Source organism: Lithobates pipiens, unplaced genomic scaffold (assembly GCF_037356315.1).
Source record: "Lithobates pipiens isolate NorthernLeopardFrog02 unplaced genomic scaffold, aLitPip1_a1.2 Scaffold_10, whole genome shotgun sequence".
In the NCBI taxonomy this organism is placed as follows: domain Eukaryota; kingdom Metazoa; phylum Chordata; class Amphibia; order Anura; family Ranidae; genus Lithobates; species Lithobates pipiens.
The window spans coordinates 167,036,268-167,051,681 of NW_027507686.1; the positions used below are offsets into that span (position 1 = coordinate 167,036,268).

At 39.2% G+C, this 15,414-nt stretch overlaps 1 protein-coding gene across 1 annotated transcript in view; it reads left to right on the forward strand.

Annotated features, from left to right (window-relative positions):
• The window catches only part of NAALADL1 (N-acetylated alpha-linked acidic dipeptidase like 1), a 97,764-nt gene that overhangs the window by 25,358 nt on the left and 56,992 nt on the right, over positions 1–15,414 (forward strand). Inside the window, exons 3-5 of the mRNA XM_077459409.1 lie at positions 1,590–1,711; positions 7,859–7,978; positions 11,173–11,362. Coding sequence (XP_077315535.1) covers positions 1,590–1,711; positions 7,859–7,978; positions 11,173–11,362 — 432 coding nt within the window. The remainder of the gene's footprint in view (positions 1–1,589; positions 1,712–7,858; positions 7,979–11,172; positions 11,363–15,414) is intronic.

The window sequence follows — 15,414 nt, forward strand, 5'->3', positions numbered from 1 at the left end:
CTCACAAGTGCATAAGACAACAATTGAATTGAAAGAAAGTATGTATAAAGCTGACATTTTTTCTTGTTGCTATCTATGTCCCATTTGAGAGATTTCTCTTCACTTCTGGTCTTGTAGACATAACAGTTAGTGTAAAGCAGGCCCCTCTAAATGGCGGACCACGTTCCGGACCCGGACCAAATTACAGTCCTATCTGGACCACCGCTCCACCATCCTGCAGCCTGGGTGTCCTCTCCTGGCTGATAACCTCCTTCCCCTGCCACCGCCTCAGCTTTCATCCTCCCAGCAGGTGGCACGCAGAAGGTGCAGCACACACAAACAGAGGGCCAGACCGCCCACTCCCCATGCTCACAAGCCATTGACTTGCCAGTAGGACACATGGCGGTCCCAACAACCAATCACCCACCCACCAACAGGAAAAGCTAGGCCGTCCCCATCCAGACATGCCTCGCATTGCAAGGTAGGATTGGAAATGTTGGACCTGAAAGTCACCTGGTTGTTCAGCGATTTGTTACCGCAACTTTAATGCGATTTTCACGCAACTTGAAGCAATGCCTGTGTACTGTTGAGGTCTAGGGACCTCAAGTCGCCTCAAAGTCAGACCAATGTAGTACAGGGACTTATTTGCAGTCTCTGCGACTTGACGTTGCACAGATATCAATGGTAATCATTGAAAATCATGGAGTACTTTGCAGTCCCAAGTCACAGAACAAGGCGAACACATTTGCAAATGCATGCGTAAGCTGCAAGTCCTCTTCACGGCACCCTGTATCACTTGTAGTCCTAACACTACTGAGCGTCTCCACAGTGGAAGCACATACATTCTATGTATGGATAGATAGGGGACAGGTGGGCCTGTAGGTAGCCCAGTCCTTCTTAATTAAAGGCACATAGCACAACAGCAGCAAAGGTGCCCAGTGTGTCCCCTGACCAAATTTACACCAGTAACAAAGAAATGGCCCCTGCCCTATAACTGACCTTCACAGCAAGGAGCACATGGAAGGGGATAAGCATGTAACAGCTGCATTTATACTGAGATACAATTACACACAGGTGAACCCTATTTGCTAGTTAGGTGACTTCTGGAAGCAATTAGTTCCACTAGATTTTTTTCAGATATTTATTTATAAAACCATTTATCATTTTCCTTCCACTTAACCATTATGTGCCACTTTGTGTTGGTCTATCACATAAAATCCTAATAAAATATATTTACGTTTTTGGTTGTAACATGACAGAATGTGGAAAATTTCAAGGGGTGTGAATACTTTTTCAAGGCACTGTATGTGTTTGATTGGGTGCACACATACATGTAGTAAAGTATGGCATTAACAAAAAGAATCCCACCTTAAGACATATTTGAACATTACTAGTGTGGGGAATGGAAGAATGCAAAGTAAGAGGTCTCCAACGGTCAGACTAGAGCGGTCCCCAGGATATCCTATTCCTGTAGGGTCTATTTGTCACATGATCCTGCTAAAATCACTAGTATGGAACAGTAAGGTCCCAATGACCATGTGCATCTTTATCTAAGAAATTGGTCCTCTCCTTTTTACACATATATTCTATGTCACTTCTTTTCTCATCAGTTACACCAAGTAATGAGATCAAGTTTACATCGCTTGAAACTGAAGAGGAAGTAAAACCAGACCAAAAACACCCCGCTGTAGTTAAACCATACGCTGCTTATGCTCCTCCTGGAAATCCAAAGGTAAGCCGAGGGAAGGTCTTAACCACTGTTATAAAAACAACCACAAAAAGGAGCATTATAGTGATGAATATAGTAATAACTTAAACATTTTATTTGAGAGAAAAAAAAAAGCCAATAAACATTTCTTGAGGTATTTCACTGTAAAATGATATTGTATAAGGAAGCAAAGAACGGTGGGATTCTTGTACAATTTAAATCCTTCAGCCCAGGTTCACCCTAGTGAGATCACAGCAATTGCATGTCATTTGCATGCGCACCTGCAGTGCCAATCACATGCGATGTCTGTGAGATGCGAGTTCAGCCATACAGTTGTTTACATTAGATTCGCACAGGAAAAAGCGCACTAGATTCGGATTGCATGGATGTTCTCATCGATTCCTGTTTGCACTGCGATCTGTGAACCAATCTGGGGGTGTCATTCACAATGTAATGACACCTGCAGCAGTTCACAGAAGGCAGTGTAAACTGCCTGCGGGAAAGATGCGATGCGGGAAGCAGCACTGTAATCGCGCTGGTTCACGCATTGCATCAGTGCGAACCTAAGCTAAACCAGCCAATTCGCTTCCCAGTACATCTTTAAATTGTAGGAGGAACCCAGATAGACATTGGAAAAACATTTATCTGCAAGTTTTATTTTACACAGGAGCAGCAACATTTTGACAGCTGCTCCTGCTATGCAGTACATTGCAATTCCCGGCTGACATTTTGACAGCCGATAATTGCCAATGCTAACAGTGGGGGAGGGTCAGCAGCTTTACAAACTTTGTTTTAGGAAATATCTACTACCTGTAAAATCCTCAAGCAATAACGTTTTATAAATAGCATAAAGAGGGGTTGGAACTTTGTCCATGCAGTTGGTGAGGTTCCAGCTTGCCACTTGTCCTATTGTTTCTGGGACAAAAAAATTTACTGGAAACCGAAATTTATACAGTTGTCACTGCAACAAGAGTTAAGAGGAAATTATTCTTTAGATACACCTGTCATGGTGACAAGCAAGAGGGAATTTTTGATTTGTTACTTACATAAATTTGTTTAGTTAAATTTGCTTAATTCATTTTCAGAATTAGTTTAATTAATTCAAATTCAAATCGATTCAAATTTGGAGACGTCCAATTCCATTTAAATTGCATTTTAATTTGAACTGAATTCCAGTGGAATTGCATTCAAAGTGAATTACATTCAAATTGCATTCGAATGGAAGTCAGTTTGAAATCAAATTTATTCTATTCGAAATATGAATTTTGGAAGATGGTAATATTCTTTCTATTCTATTCTATTGTTTTTTCTATGCTATTATTTTATTTACAATTCTATTATTTTCTTTTCTATTATATTATATTATTTTCTATTCTTTTCTAATTCAAATGTATTCTATTCAAAATTAAAATTTTCGGAAAATTGCTATATTTTTATATTCTTTCTATTCTATTCTTTTCTATTGTCTATTCTATTCCATTCCATTCTATTCCTTTTTATTATTTTATTTTCTATTCTATTCTGTTCTATTCTATTTTTCTATTCAAGTTTATTCTATTTGAAATTCTAATTTCAGAAGATGGTTATATTATTTCTATTCCATTCTATTCTATTGTTTTTTCTATTCTAGCATTTTCTATTCTTAGTCAATTATATTCTTTTATTTTCTATTCTATTATATTCAAATCTATTCTTTTCTATTCTATTTAAATCTATTATTTTCTATTCTATTATAATCTATTATTTTCAATTCTATTCGAATTTGAATTTATTCTTTTTCAATTTTGGGAAATGGTTATATTTTTTCTATTCTATGCTATTCTATTGTTCTTTGAATTCTAGCCTATTCTTTTATTTTCTATTCTATTCTTTATTATTGTATTCAAATTTATTCTATTTAATTAATTAGAATTTCAGAAGATGGTTATATTCTATTTTGTTATATTTCTTATTCTAGTGTATTCCTTTATTTTCTATTCTATTTTATTCTGTTTTACTCTATTCTTTTATTTTCTATTCTACATCTTTATTTTCATTAAAATATTTTTCTATTCCATTTTTTCGATTCTTTTATTTTCTATTCTGTGCAGTTTTACTCTATTATTTTCTATTCTTTTATTTTCCTTTCTTTTATTTTTTTATTATATCATATTATTTTCTATTGTTTTTCATTTCTGTTGTATTTTATTCTCTTTAGAAATGTGATTTGAAAACGTTTCAAATTCGATCGGAAAACTATTCGAATTTGATTAGATATATATGCGAATTCAAATTTCGTCCAAAATTTTGTTTTGTTTTTCGGATTAGTTTAACTTTGTTACTATTGTAATTCAGAAATTTGGATACATTCAAATTTCCGAAATAACAAAAAATTCATCCAAATTTAAATTCGGAACGCAAAGAATCACACATGTCTAATTCTGTATTCACTTGCAATATAGGGATGGGCGAATAGTTTGGTCCAAACATAAGTTCGGGCCAAACTTTCATTGTTCGGTCGTCCGGCAAACATCCGAACAAACGGGTTGTTCGACTGTTTGTTCGCCCCCCTGAACAGACCACAATGCATTGCGGCACTGAACAGTGCATTGCAAGCCCCGATTGGCTGAAGCAGTGAAAGCTTCAGCCAATCAGGGCACCGAGCACTGTCAGAGTCATGATTGGACACTGTCATTATGACTTTATCCAATCATGGCTCATTCCCGCCCCACAGTATAAAAGTATTTTTTCAATGGCAGCCATTTTCAGTGTGAAAGAGTCATACATACATTAGTGAAGAGTTGGGACAGCTCATAAAGTTTCAATGTAGTGTAGTGAGACGGTGTCAGTAATCTTTACATTAGTGTGTAGCTAGAGTAGGGACGCCTGAATAGGGGGTGGCGGCGGCCATGGATAGATTCATGCAATGCATGAATCTATCCAATATTCATAGAGGAGGTGGCTGAGAGAGGGGGTGGCAACCGCTCGCCCTTAATGGATAGGCCACCCCTGAAGTTCAGGCCTTTTTGATGTCTACACAATTGGGCCTTTTACAGGTAAATAGCAGCATAAATATATTAAATGTACATTTGATTGTAAAGGGAGATTTTTCTGAAATGATTGGTTGGGTGACAGTCTATTTAGGATAGTTGTGAAAACCAAAAATGTAGCGCTAAAAAGTGAGTGTGCTCTGGAACCTTATAAACTTATTATAAAGCACATTTAAACATCATAAACATAATAGGGTAACTGTGGTAATGTGAAAAAACAAAGCAACAAAACAACAGTGCATGGATAATATGATGACAATGGAATCACGTAGCATAAATCGTATCTGGATAAGCTTATTCCCAGTTCATCAGTATATTAATAAATATCCTTATATACACATGGCCAGTCCTCTCATATGAACCAAGGCAGGTACGGACACCAACGGCAACACTCTGTTTGTCTGTAGCAATCTCTGCAATACTTTATTGGTATAAGGTAGGTACTCTTACCGGAAATGTTGGACCTACATGCCCTACGGCAGTGGGTCTAAAGGGCTTGTAATCCCGAAGGAGTAAACTCAGACTTCAAAATGGAGATGGGTCGCGATGTGGCGTCCTCTTATAGGTGTCCTTGGTCCTGGATCGAGGTAAGTAAGGTCACCGAATATCAGCCACTGTTTTCTCCCATTCAGTGGTAGTGATATCACCGAGACCAAGTGTATTTAAATTTCAGCAACAAAGCCAGTACAGAAGGCATATATCAGGGAAGAGAAAAAGAAAAAGGGGCTCCGGATGGTGTAGGTAAAAAAAAAACAATTGTTTTTTATTAAAAACTGACATATTTTACAAATAAAAAGTGATCACAAAAAACGAATTAGATAAGAGAAAAGCAATGTGGGGTGCAAGTAATGCTGCCCGACGCGTTTCGACACAAGCGGTCATCAACAGGGGCTTACTCGAACCCCCCACATTACTGTCCTATAAATACACTATTCTGAACCTAACCCACCCACAAATGGGTGGAGTAGGAAATCGAAATTGATTGGACATTAAGGTAGTCAGCAAAAAACATGCAACCAATCATTAGTAAGCTAATTTCAATAGGGTCAAATGCATGTCAGTATCTGTATACAAATATCATCAAATACAATTAATCGCTGAATCAAAACATGAACCAAGATCGAAAATGAGATCAAACGTTACCTTGATAACTACACCTGGGCAGTACAGATACTCATAGCTAACATCTCCCAATTACTGTGTCTCCCGACCAAAAGGGCACACTTCGGGGTTGCCTAAATTATATGTTGTAGTCACCCGCAATATTGAAAAAGGCATATGAAAATGTATAGGTGTATGACTGGTAAAGTATAATAGAACAACAAATTACAGCAATAGACTAAATAACAGGTGTACTGTCGTGCTCTTACTGTGATGAAAGGTTATACAATGAAAGGGATTCTATTGTGAATTGTGCTATCCTTCTGAAACTCTGTACTTCCCTGTGGTTACAACTGACGTGTGTACTCTCCTCCCCTGTTTTGTCACATGGCCTCCTAAGTTTGGCGGTCATGTGACCCACAGGGAAGTACAGAGTTTCAGAAGGATAACACAATTCACAATAGAATCCCTTTTATTGTATAACCTTTCATCACAGTAAGAGCACGACAGTACACCTGTTATTTAGTCTATTACTGTAATTTGTTGTTCTATTATACTTTACCAGTCATACACCTATACATTTTTATATGCCTTTTTCAATGTTGCGGGTGACTACAACATATAATTTAGGCAACCCGGAAGTGTGCCCTTTTGGTCGGGGACACAGTAATTGGGAGATGTTAGCTATGAGTATCTGTACTGCCCAGGTGTAGTTATCAAGGTAACGTTTGATCTCATTTTGATTTTGGTTCATATTTTGATTCAGCGATTAATTGTATTTGATGATATTTGTATACAGATACTGACATGCATTTGACCCTATTGAAATTAGCTTACTAATGATTGGTTGCATGTTTTTTGCTGACTACCTTAATGTCCAATCAATTTCGATTTCCTACTCCGCCCATTTGTGGGTGGGTTAGGTTCAAAATAGTGTATTTATAGGGCAGCAATGTGGGGGGTTCGAGTAAGCTCCTGTTGATGACCGCTTGTGTCGAAACGCGTCAGAAAGCATTACTTGAACCCCACATTGCTTTTCTCTTATCCAATTCCTTTTTTGTGATCACTTTTTATTTGTAAAATATGTCAGTTTTTAATAAAACCAATTGTTTTTTTTGACCTACACCATCCGGAGCCCCTTTTTCTTTTTCTCTTCCCTGATATATGCCTTCTGTACTGGCTTTGTTGCTGAAATTTAAATACACTTGGCCTCGGTGATATCACTACCACTGAATGGGAGAAAACAGTGGCTGGTATTCGGCCACATCGCGACCCATCTCCATTTTGAAGTCTGAGTTTACTCCTTCGGGATTACAAGCCCTTTAGACCCACTGCCGTAGGGCATGTAGGTCCAACATTTCCGGTAAGAGTACCTACCTTATACCAATAAAGTATTGCAGAGATTGCTACAGACAAACAGAGTGTTGCCGTTGGTGTCCGTACCTGCCTTGGTTCATATGAGAGGACTGGCCATGTGTATATAAGGAGATTTATTGATATACTGATGAACTGGGAATAAGCTTATCCAGATACGATTTATGCTACGTGATTCCATTGTCATCATATTATCCATGCACTGTTGTTTTGTTGCTTTGTTTTTTCACATTACCACAGTTACCATATTATGTTTATGATGTTTAAATGTGCTTTATAATAAGTTTATAATTTTCCTATTAGAAATATAGGACGTTTATACCTATTTAGAATTTGTCCTCAGGTTCCAGAGCACACTCACTTTTTAGCGCTACGTTTTTGGTTTTCACATGTGCTTTGAACTTTGTTTGTTTGAGTGTTAGCTGCTAGTTTCACTTAAGTAGCGCAGTGTTTTCCTCCTTTTTTTCATTTTTTTTTTATTTAGGATAGTTACCAAAGAAGATTTCTCCAGTCCTTAGCACCTTTGGGCCTTATGGATACCATCATGGACATACTCTTTTGTTTTGAAGTGTTAAAATATCAAACCATTTGAAGATTAATATGTTTAAACTAAACTACTTTGTTGTAGCTGGATACATGAACTCGTGTTTCCCAATGTATTTTCCAGGGCAAGCTGGTGTATGCAAACCAAGGTAGATTAAGTGACTTTGAGCATCTCAGCAAATCAATAGATCTAAGGGGGACCATCGCTATTGTGCGCTATGGAGGAGTTGGCAGGTCTGCTAAGGTACATCTATATTTGTTAAATTATTGTGAGTTGTGAATGTGTGTAGAACTATATAAAAATATGTAACAATAAACAACCAACACTATTAGGATCACAGTCTATAACAAAAGTCCATAATTTATGTTTTTCTTATATTCTCACCAGATGAAGGGATCAAATAAAGCGTGTTGTCATATGAATATCGATCCTTTCATCTGGTGATAATATAAGAAGAAAAACATAATTTATGAACTTTCATTATCCATTTCAGCTCCGGAAGGTTTTACCCCTTCATGACCAGTTGTTTATTTTTTGCTATGCAAAATAGAGCTTTTTTTGGTGGTATTTGATCACCTCTGGGTTTTTTGGTTTTTATTATACAAATGAAAATACCAACAATTTTGAAAAAAAAAACTATATTTTTTACTTTCTGCTATTATTATTATACAGGATTTATATAGCGCCAACAGTTTGCACAGCGCTTTACAACATGAGGGCAGACAGTACACTTACAATACAAATCAATACAGGAGGGCCCTACTCATTAGAGCTTACAATCTAGAAGGGAGGGTCAAGTGGAAACAAAGGTAATAACTGTGGGGGGTGAGCTGATGGAGAAAATGAAATTAAAACAGTTGTTAGGAGTGGGTAGGGTAGGCTTCTCTGAAGAGAAGGCTTTTCAGAGATTGTCTAAAAGCTAATAGAGTAGGAGATAAGCGGACAGATTGGGGTAGGGCATTCCATAGGATTGGAGAGGCTTTGGAAAAGTCCTTGAGCCGAGCATGGGAGGATGTGACGAGGGAGTTAGAGAGCAGAAGGTCTTGAGAGGAACGAAGAGAACGAGTAGGTTGGTATTTAGAGACTAGGCTAGTGATGTAGCTGGGGGCTAAATTGTGGGTGGCTTTGTACGTATTTTTAATTTAATTCCTTGGGTGAGCAGAAGCCAGTGGAGGGATTGACAGAGAGGGGTAGCAGAGACAGAGCGATTGGTAAGGTGGATGAGTCTGGCAGCAGCATTCATGATGGATTGAAGAGGTGATAGACTATGCAGAGGTAAGTCAATGCATTGAGAAGGGATTTGCAGTAGTTGAGGCGAGAGATGACCAGCAAGTGAATTAAGAGCTTTGTTGTGTCATTGGTTAGAAAGGGGCATATTTTGGAGCTGTTGCGGTGGTTGAGGCAGCAGGATTTGGACAGTGCTTGGATGTGGCGTTTAAAGGAGAGTTCAGAGTCCCGGACTACACCTAGAACCTTGGCATGTGAGGATGGGCTTATAGTTGTGCCATCTCTTTTGACAGCGAGATCAAGAAGAGGAAGAGGCATATGGGGGAGGAAAAATTATAAGTTCAGTTTTGGATAGATTGAGTTTGAGGTAGTGGTGTGACATCAAGACTGATATATCTGATAGTAAATTAGTGATACCTGAGGAGAAAGAGTGAGTGAGCTGAAGGGTAGAAAAATAGAATTGGGTGTCTTCATTGTAGAGGTGGTATTGGAGGCTATGGGAGGCTATCAGCTGACCCAGGGAGGAGGTGTAGATTGAAAATAGGAGAGTTCCAAGAACAGAACTTTGGGGGACCCCAACCAAGAAAAAAAGAGGAGAGGAGGAAGTAGAGTTGTAAGAAATGCTAAAGGTGCAGTTGGATAAGTAGGAAGAGAACCAGCGTAGAGTACAGCCATGGAGACCAAAGGCGTGGAGTTTTTTGAGGAGGAGGGGGTGGTCAACTGTATCAAAGGGAGCAGATCTGGGAGTAGGAGTACAGAATAGTGTTGATTGGTTTTGGCCATTAGTAGTAGATAAAACATATCCCATAAAAAATAAATAAAATTTAATAATACATTTTGGCCAAAATGTATTCTACTACATGTCTTTGCTTAAAAAAAAAATCCCAATAAGTGTACATTGATTGGTTTGTTTGAAAGTTATAGCGTCTACAACCTATGGGCACTAGGTGCATCTACTGGAGTGGGCCTGCAGAACTCTGATGAGAGCAAAAAATAATATAATTCTATAGGGATTGATAGTTAGTCCATGATGTCCATCTGTAGTCCATACATAGGTTGTACTTGAGTGGCAGCTCAGTGTGAAGCAAGAAGCAGCTTGGGACAGAACACAATCGCCAAACTAAGTGTAGCATATATGGTAGTTTTAATAAAGGATAAAAGGCTGGTACTCACTCTTCAGGCCTGAAGAAGGAGTGCATGCTCCGCTAACGTGCAGTAACATCACATCCGGGAAGCAACGTAATCTCCGGCTCCCTGTGCGTTCCAAGGCTTCAGTAAGTGCCGGAATCTACCGGTGCAATCCTTCAGAGTTTACCCCCGCAGAGGCCACCATGATGCCTCTGTAGATGTCAATACACCTCAGTGCTTAATGCTTATAATGTTTTAACTCTTGTGAACACCAGCCTTTTATCCTTATTAAAACTAACATCCAGGTCGATCAAGGGGTTAACTGTGTGCCTAACAATGTTTATGTTGTACTGTGTTCTGCTTTTACTGGAGATCTAGTTGTTTTCATTCCCTGCTTAGCAAGGAATGAACAAACAACCAGATCCCCTGTCACTGAGCACAGCTCTGTGTTGTTTACATTTACAGAGCTGTGTTCGGTGAAGCTCAGAGCCGACCACCGGGTGATCGGCATGTACTGTGTGTTTACAGACAGAAATGCAGAATCTACAGGAGGCGGTCGGGAACTGGTTATAGATTGTGATCCTAATAGTGCTGGTTGTTTATTGTTTGTCTCTGCTTGGGTGGACTGATTGTTTTCTCCTCTCTGGGGTGGTTTTGGATAAGCCGTAGTTTTGTGACTGACATTTTCTGACATTTCTGAAAGATATGAATAGAAGGATAAAAGTTAAATAGCTGTTCACCCATCCAGAGAGCGTGAGTTGATAACTTGGTGCACTCTCTGGCTCAGAATTGTTATCAGTTAGCATTGTTCTTTGCTATCTCTGTGGACTAAAAAACACCTCCCATATTATTGAAAAAAAGGGAGGTGTTATGTGGTCCTAACAATGTTCCTCAGTATGGTTACCATCTTAGCACAAGATGGAGGAGTTCCAGCTTAAAATAAAGAATACAAATTGTGAAAAAAAAATTACAATTATTTAGTTGGAATGCTTATAAATTGTATATTTTGATAACAATTACCTTCTTAACAAAGATTATTTATCAACATTTACTATAACGTCTGGTGTCCCTGTGTTTCTCAGGCAATAAATGCTGCTAAATTTGGAGTAGTTGGTGTTATTGTATATACAGATCCCAAAGATATCAATGATGGCTTTGCTGACAAATCTCAAACATACCCAAACTCTTGGTACATGCCCCCATCGGCTGTAGAGCGGGGGTCCTACACTGGAGACTTTGGAGATCTGCTTACTCCATATTATCCAGCCAAAAGTAAGTATTTTTCATGTTATTATCTGGTCCTTTCTTGCTAATATACTCCCATATTAATGGCATTTCAGTCTTAGTCTGTAGGTTTTAATATTGAGTTGGCCCACCCTTTGCCGCTATAACAGCTTCAACTATTCTACTTTTTAAACAGGGGGCCAGTTCACTGTCCCTCAGACCGTTAGAGGGCTGGACTATAGTTAAAAAAAAAAAAAAAACTATGAACAAATTCCTATGCACACTGCACATATCTTATTTCACCATCATTGCAAGCCCCCCTCACCATCATTACAAGCCCCCCCTCACCATAATTTCAAGCCCTCCTAGACCAGCTTGTGTGATAGACAGAGCACTGCCTCTATCACACGAGCTGGTCTAGGAGGAGGGCAGGACTTTTATCACAGCGTGCCCAAACTTTTAACAGTGACCTCCGTGACACAGCAGTCTCCGTGTGTTACAACTGGCCCGCCCGGAGGCCTGGCCTGTCGGGAATCTGGCCCTGGGTGGGGTGGGCCAGATAAATGTCCTTGGCGGGCCGCATATGGCCCGCGGGCTGTAGTTTGAGGACCCCTGCCTTAAGAGTTCCCTTAGTTCACTGGAACTAAGGGGCCAAGCCCAACCCCTGAAAAACAACCCCACACCATAATCTCCCCTCCACCAAATTATTTGGACCAGTGCACAAAGCAAGGTCTATAAATATATGGATGAGCGAGTTTGGGGTGGAGGAACTTGACTGTCCTGCACAAAGTCCAGACACACTCCTAAACACCGTGGACAGCCTTCCCAGAAGAGTTGAAGTTGTTATAGCTGCAAAGGGTGAGCCAACTCAAAATTGAACCCTACGGACTAAGACTGGGATGCCATTAAATCTCTTGTGTGTGTAAAGGCAGGCATCCTAAAACTTTTGAAAATATAGTGTATACTGGCTTAAACCACGCAACAACACAGCCTTGTCACCCCAAAGAGATAACTTTGGGGTGACATGGGTATTTCCTCCAGAGAATGTGGTGAGATTTCACTTTCAGAATACCCAATCATGTGCAAAGAAAATAAAAAAGATAATTTTTGGTTCCATGTGACTGGTTGATTGCAGTCAGCAGATCTTAACCTAATTCACTAAACTCTGGAAAAAAGTGCAAACTTCCCTTGCAAAGTAAATAGTCTATTTGCCTTCAGTAACTCAACCACAAAGTAAGGGTACAGTTTTTTTATTTAAACTTTTTTTATAGTAAAAAAGAAAAAAAAGAAAAAAAACACTATTAAACTCAAAAGAAAACATTTATTATATTGCAAGTTACCAATTCTTGGATGTGATAGCTGCATTCATTTTCTTTTCTAGGCTTTATTTTCATTTATTTTAATTTATTTTCATCTGGTGATCTGGACAGTAAGTCTGTTTTGCAGATGTAGCAGTTTAGAGGGAGGAGACAAACCATTTACCAGTGACAGGATTGCTTACAATGGCCAGCTTTTATTTATGTAAAAACTGTTGTCGCAAAGGTCACACTTGCGACCAAGCCCTGGCATTCTGCCACCCTACGAAGGCTCCAAGATGGCAGGGAGACCATACCTCCCAACTGTCACGAATTTGCTGATACCCTCCCGGGATAAATCCTGGTGTCCCGAAGAATCAAGGCTCGTAGTGGAGCCCAGTGCCGAAACAAGTTGGTTCCACTGACTTACCTGGCATGGGCATACTAATATCCTGGGGTACCATACCACGCTGCAATCCTTCCTCTATATGGCAGCCGGAATCTGTCCCCTCTATTTACCTGACACATACACTTCATAGTGGAGCCTCCTCCCTATCTCTGATGTTTTCCTGTGCACAGAGAGGAGCAGGGGAACATCATTCTCCATGTGCCATGCTGATGGATAGTAATCATGTAATGTAATAATAATGTTGTATATGCAGACTACAGGGGAGGGGGACACAGTGACCAGGAATGGGGGGGGGTTGAGGAGGCCAGGTTATCAAAGATGCATACTTCAAGTGTTTTGGGGGAGGGTAGGGGTACGAGACAAAAAATGCTGGGGAGGGGGACTTTTGGAGCAGAGAGCACTTGTGCTAGAAGGGACAATCGGATTTGAAGACCAAGTCCCCCCACCCAACCAGTGCATTTCCACCAGGGATCAGCAAGCAATGAAATGGTTACTAAGGGCTAATCATGCACTTTCGACTGGGATCTCACCTTCCAGCAATAAATTGATTAAACGTGTCCAGTCACCAGAGATCTTCCAGCAATGAAACTTTCATTGCCAAATGGCAGATACTTTTTTGAAGGGGGTCAGGGGGGTCCTTCTTGGTTTCTTGCACGAGCCCCTAAAGGTTCTAGTTATGCCTCTGTTGTAACTGGTTATAGAGTGTTAGCTGGATTTTAACTTCAAATTGTTAGTGTATTTCATCCTGCTACTACTTCTAATGCTACGTAAACACGACCAGGCTTTCCGGCAGAAAAGGTCAGACGGAATAATTTCATCGGATATTCCAATCGTGTGTGGGCTTCATCTGCCTCTTTATTTTTCAAAAATTCTGATGGACCTAGAAATAGAACATGTTTTAAATCTTTCTAACTAAATCAATTCTTATCGGGAAAACCGTTCATCTCTATGGTATTCCGACGGAACAAAAAAGACGCAAGGGCAGCTATTGGCTACTGGCTTTTGAACTTCCTTTTCTAGTCCCGTCGTATGTCATTGCATTCTAAACGAATGGACATTGGTGTGATTGTGTGCAAGTCCGTTTCAGAGGAACTCCTTCAGAAACTCAGTCGGAAAGACCTTCAGAGTTTATTCTGACGGAAAGTCCGATTGTGTTTACGCGGCATAACATTCCCCTCTTCCATACTGACAATGCTCCTGCTGCCCAAAGGTGCCCCTGTGCTCCTTCATTGCAGAGCAGAGGCACTCTAACAAAGGATTTGTGTTACTGGCCAGATCCCCAGGTGAAAAAAAGAGTGAAAAAAGCCTAAGAAAAAAGAAAACGAATACAGCTACTACATCTAAGGCTCCATTCACACCAATGCATTTTTTTATGCTTTTTGCAAAACATTTTTTTAGCATGAGTTCCTATGGAACATGTTCACATTAATGCATTTTTGTGCCTCTGCGTCCTTGGAATGGGTCAGGGACAATTTTGACTGCAAAACTTGATTTTTTTGCATTCTTGGTTTAATAGGGAAGCTGCAGAAAGACACGCATTGCATTTTTACAGGGATTTTGCTGCAATCTGCGTTTTGCCTTTTTTAAATCTGCCCTACAACAAATTTGCCCAAAGAAAGCATTAAAAAAATGCAAAACACAAATCACGGTAAAATTGCTGTAAAAAAAAATGCAAAAATCACAGCAGAAAGCACTGCAATAACATTCAAAAGCAAACTGCATAGATGTGAATGGAGCCTAGGGATTGATGGGTTGCAATATATCAAATTTTTTTCTCTGGAACAGTTTTTGAAGTACATATTTTTATTCACGATATGTGATGTATAAATGCAAAATTTATTTAGTTTGGCATTTCTTTCATGGAAACTTCTTCTGACTGTATTACCCTAGGTTTATAATTTTTGTCCCACTAAGGTGAAATATTCCATCAAAATCAGTTTTCTCATTTTATTCCACACTGTATAAATTACAAAAAAGTGTTTTGTAGATAGTTTTACTTTTGTTTATACAGGCATACCCCGCTTTTAAGTACACAAGGGGTATTATTTACTAAAGCTGGAAAGTGTAAAATCTGTCTCACTTCTGCATAGAAACCAATGAGCTTCCAGATTTTATTACCAAAGCTTAATTGGACAAACTGGGGTTAGAAGCTCATTGGTTTTTATGCAGAAGTGAGCCTGATTTTGCACTTTCCAGCTTTAGTAAATAATACCCATTGTGTACTTAAAAGCGGTGTATGCTTGTATTTGGCATAATCTGGAGGGGTGTTAAAGAGGGAATATCTTTTGAATGGGGCAAATTTTTTAAATTTTTACTTTTTTATTTATTTTGCCATTCTGTAAATTATTTTATACTATACTTAGACCAGCCTTTCTCAACCTTTTTAAATATAGAAG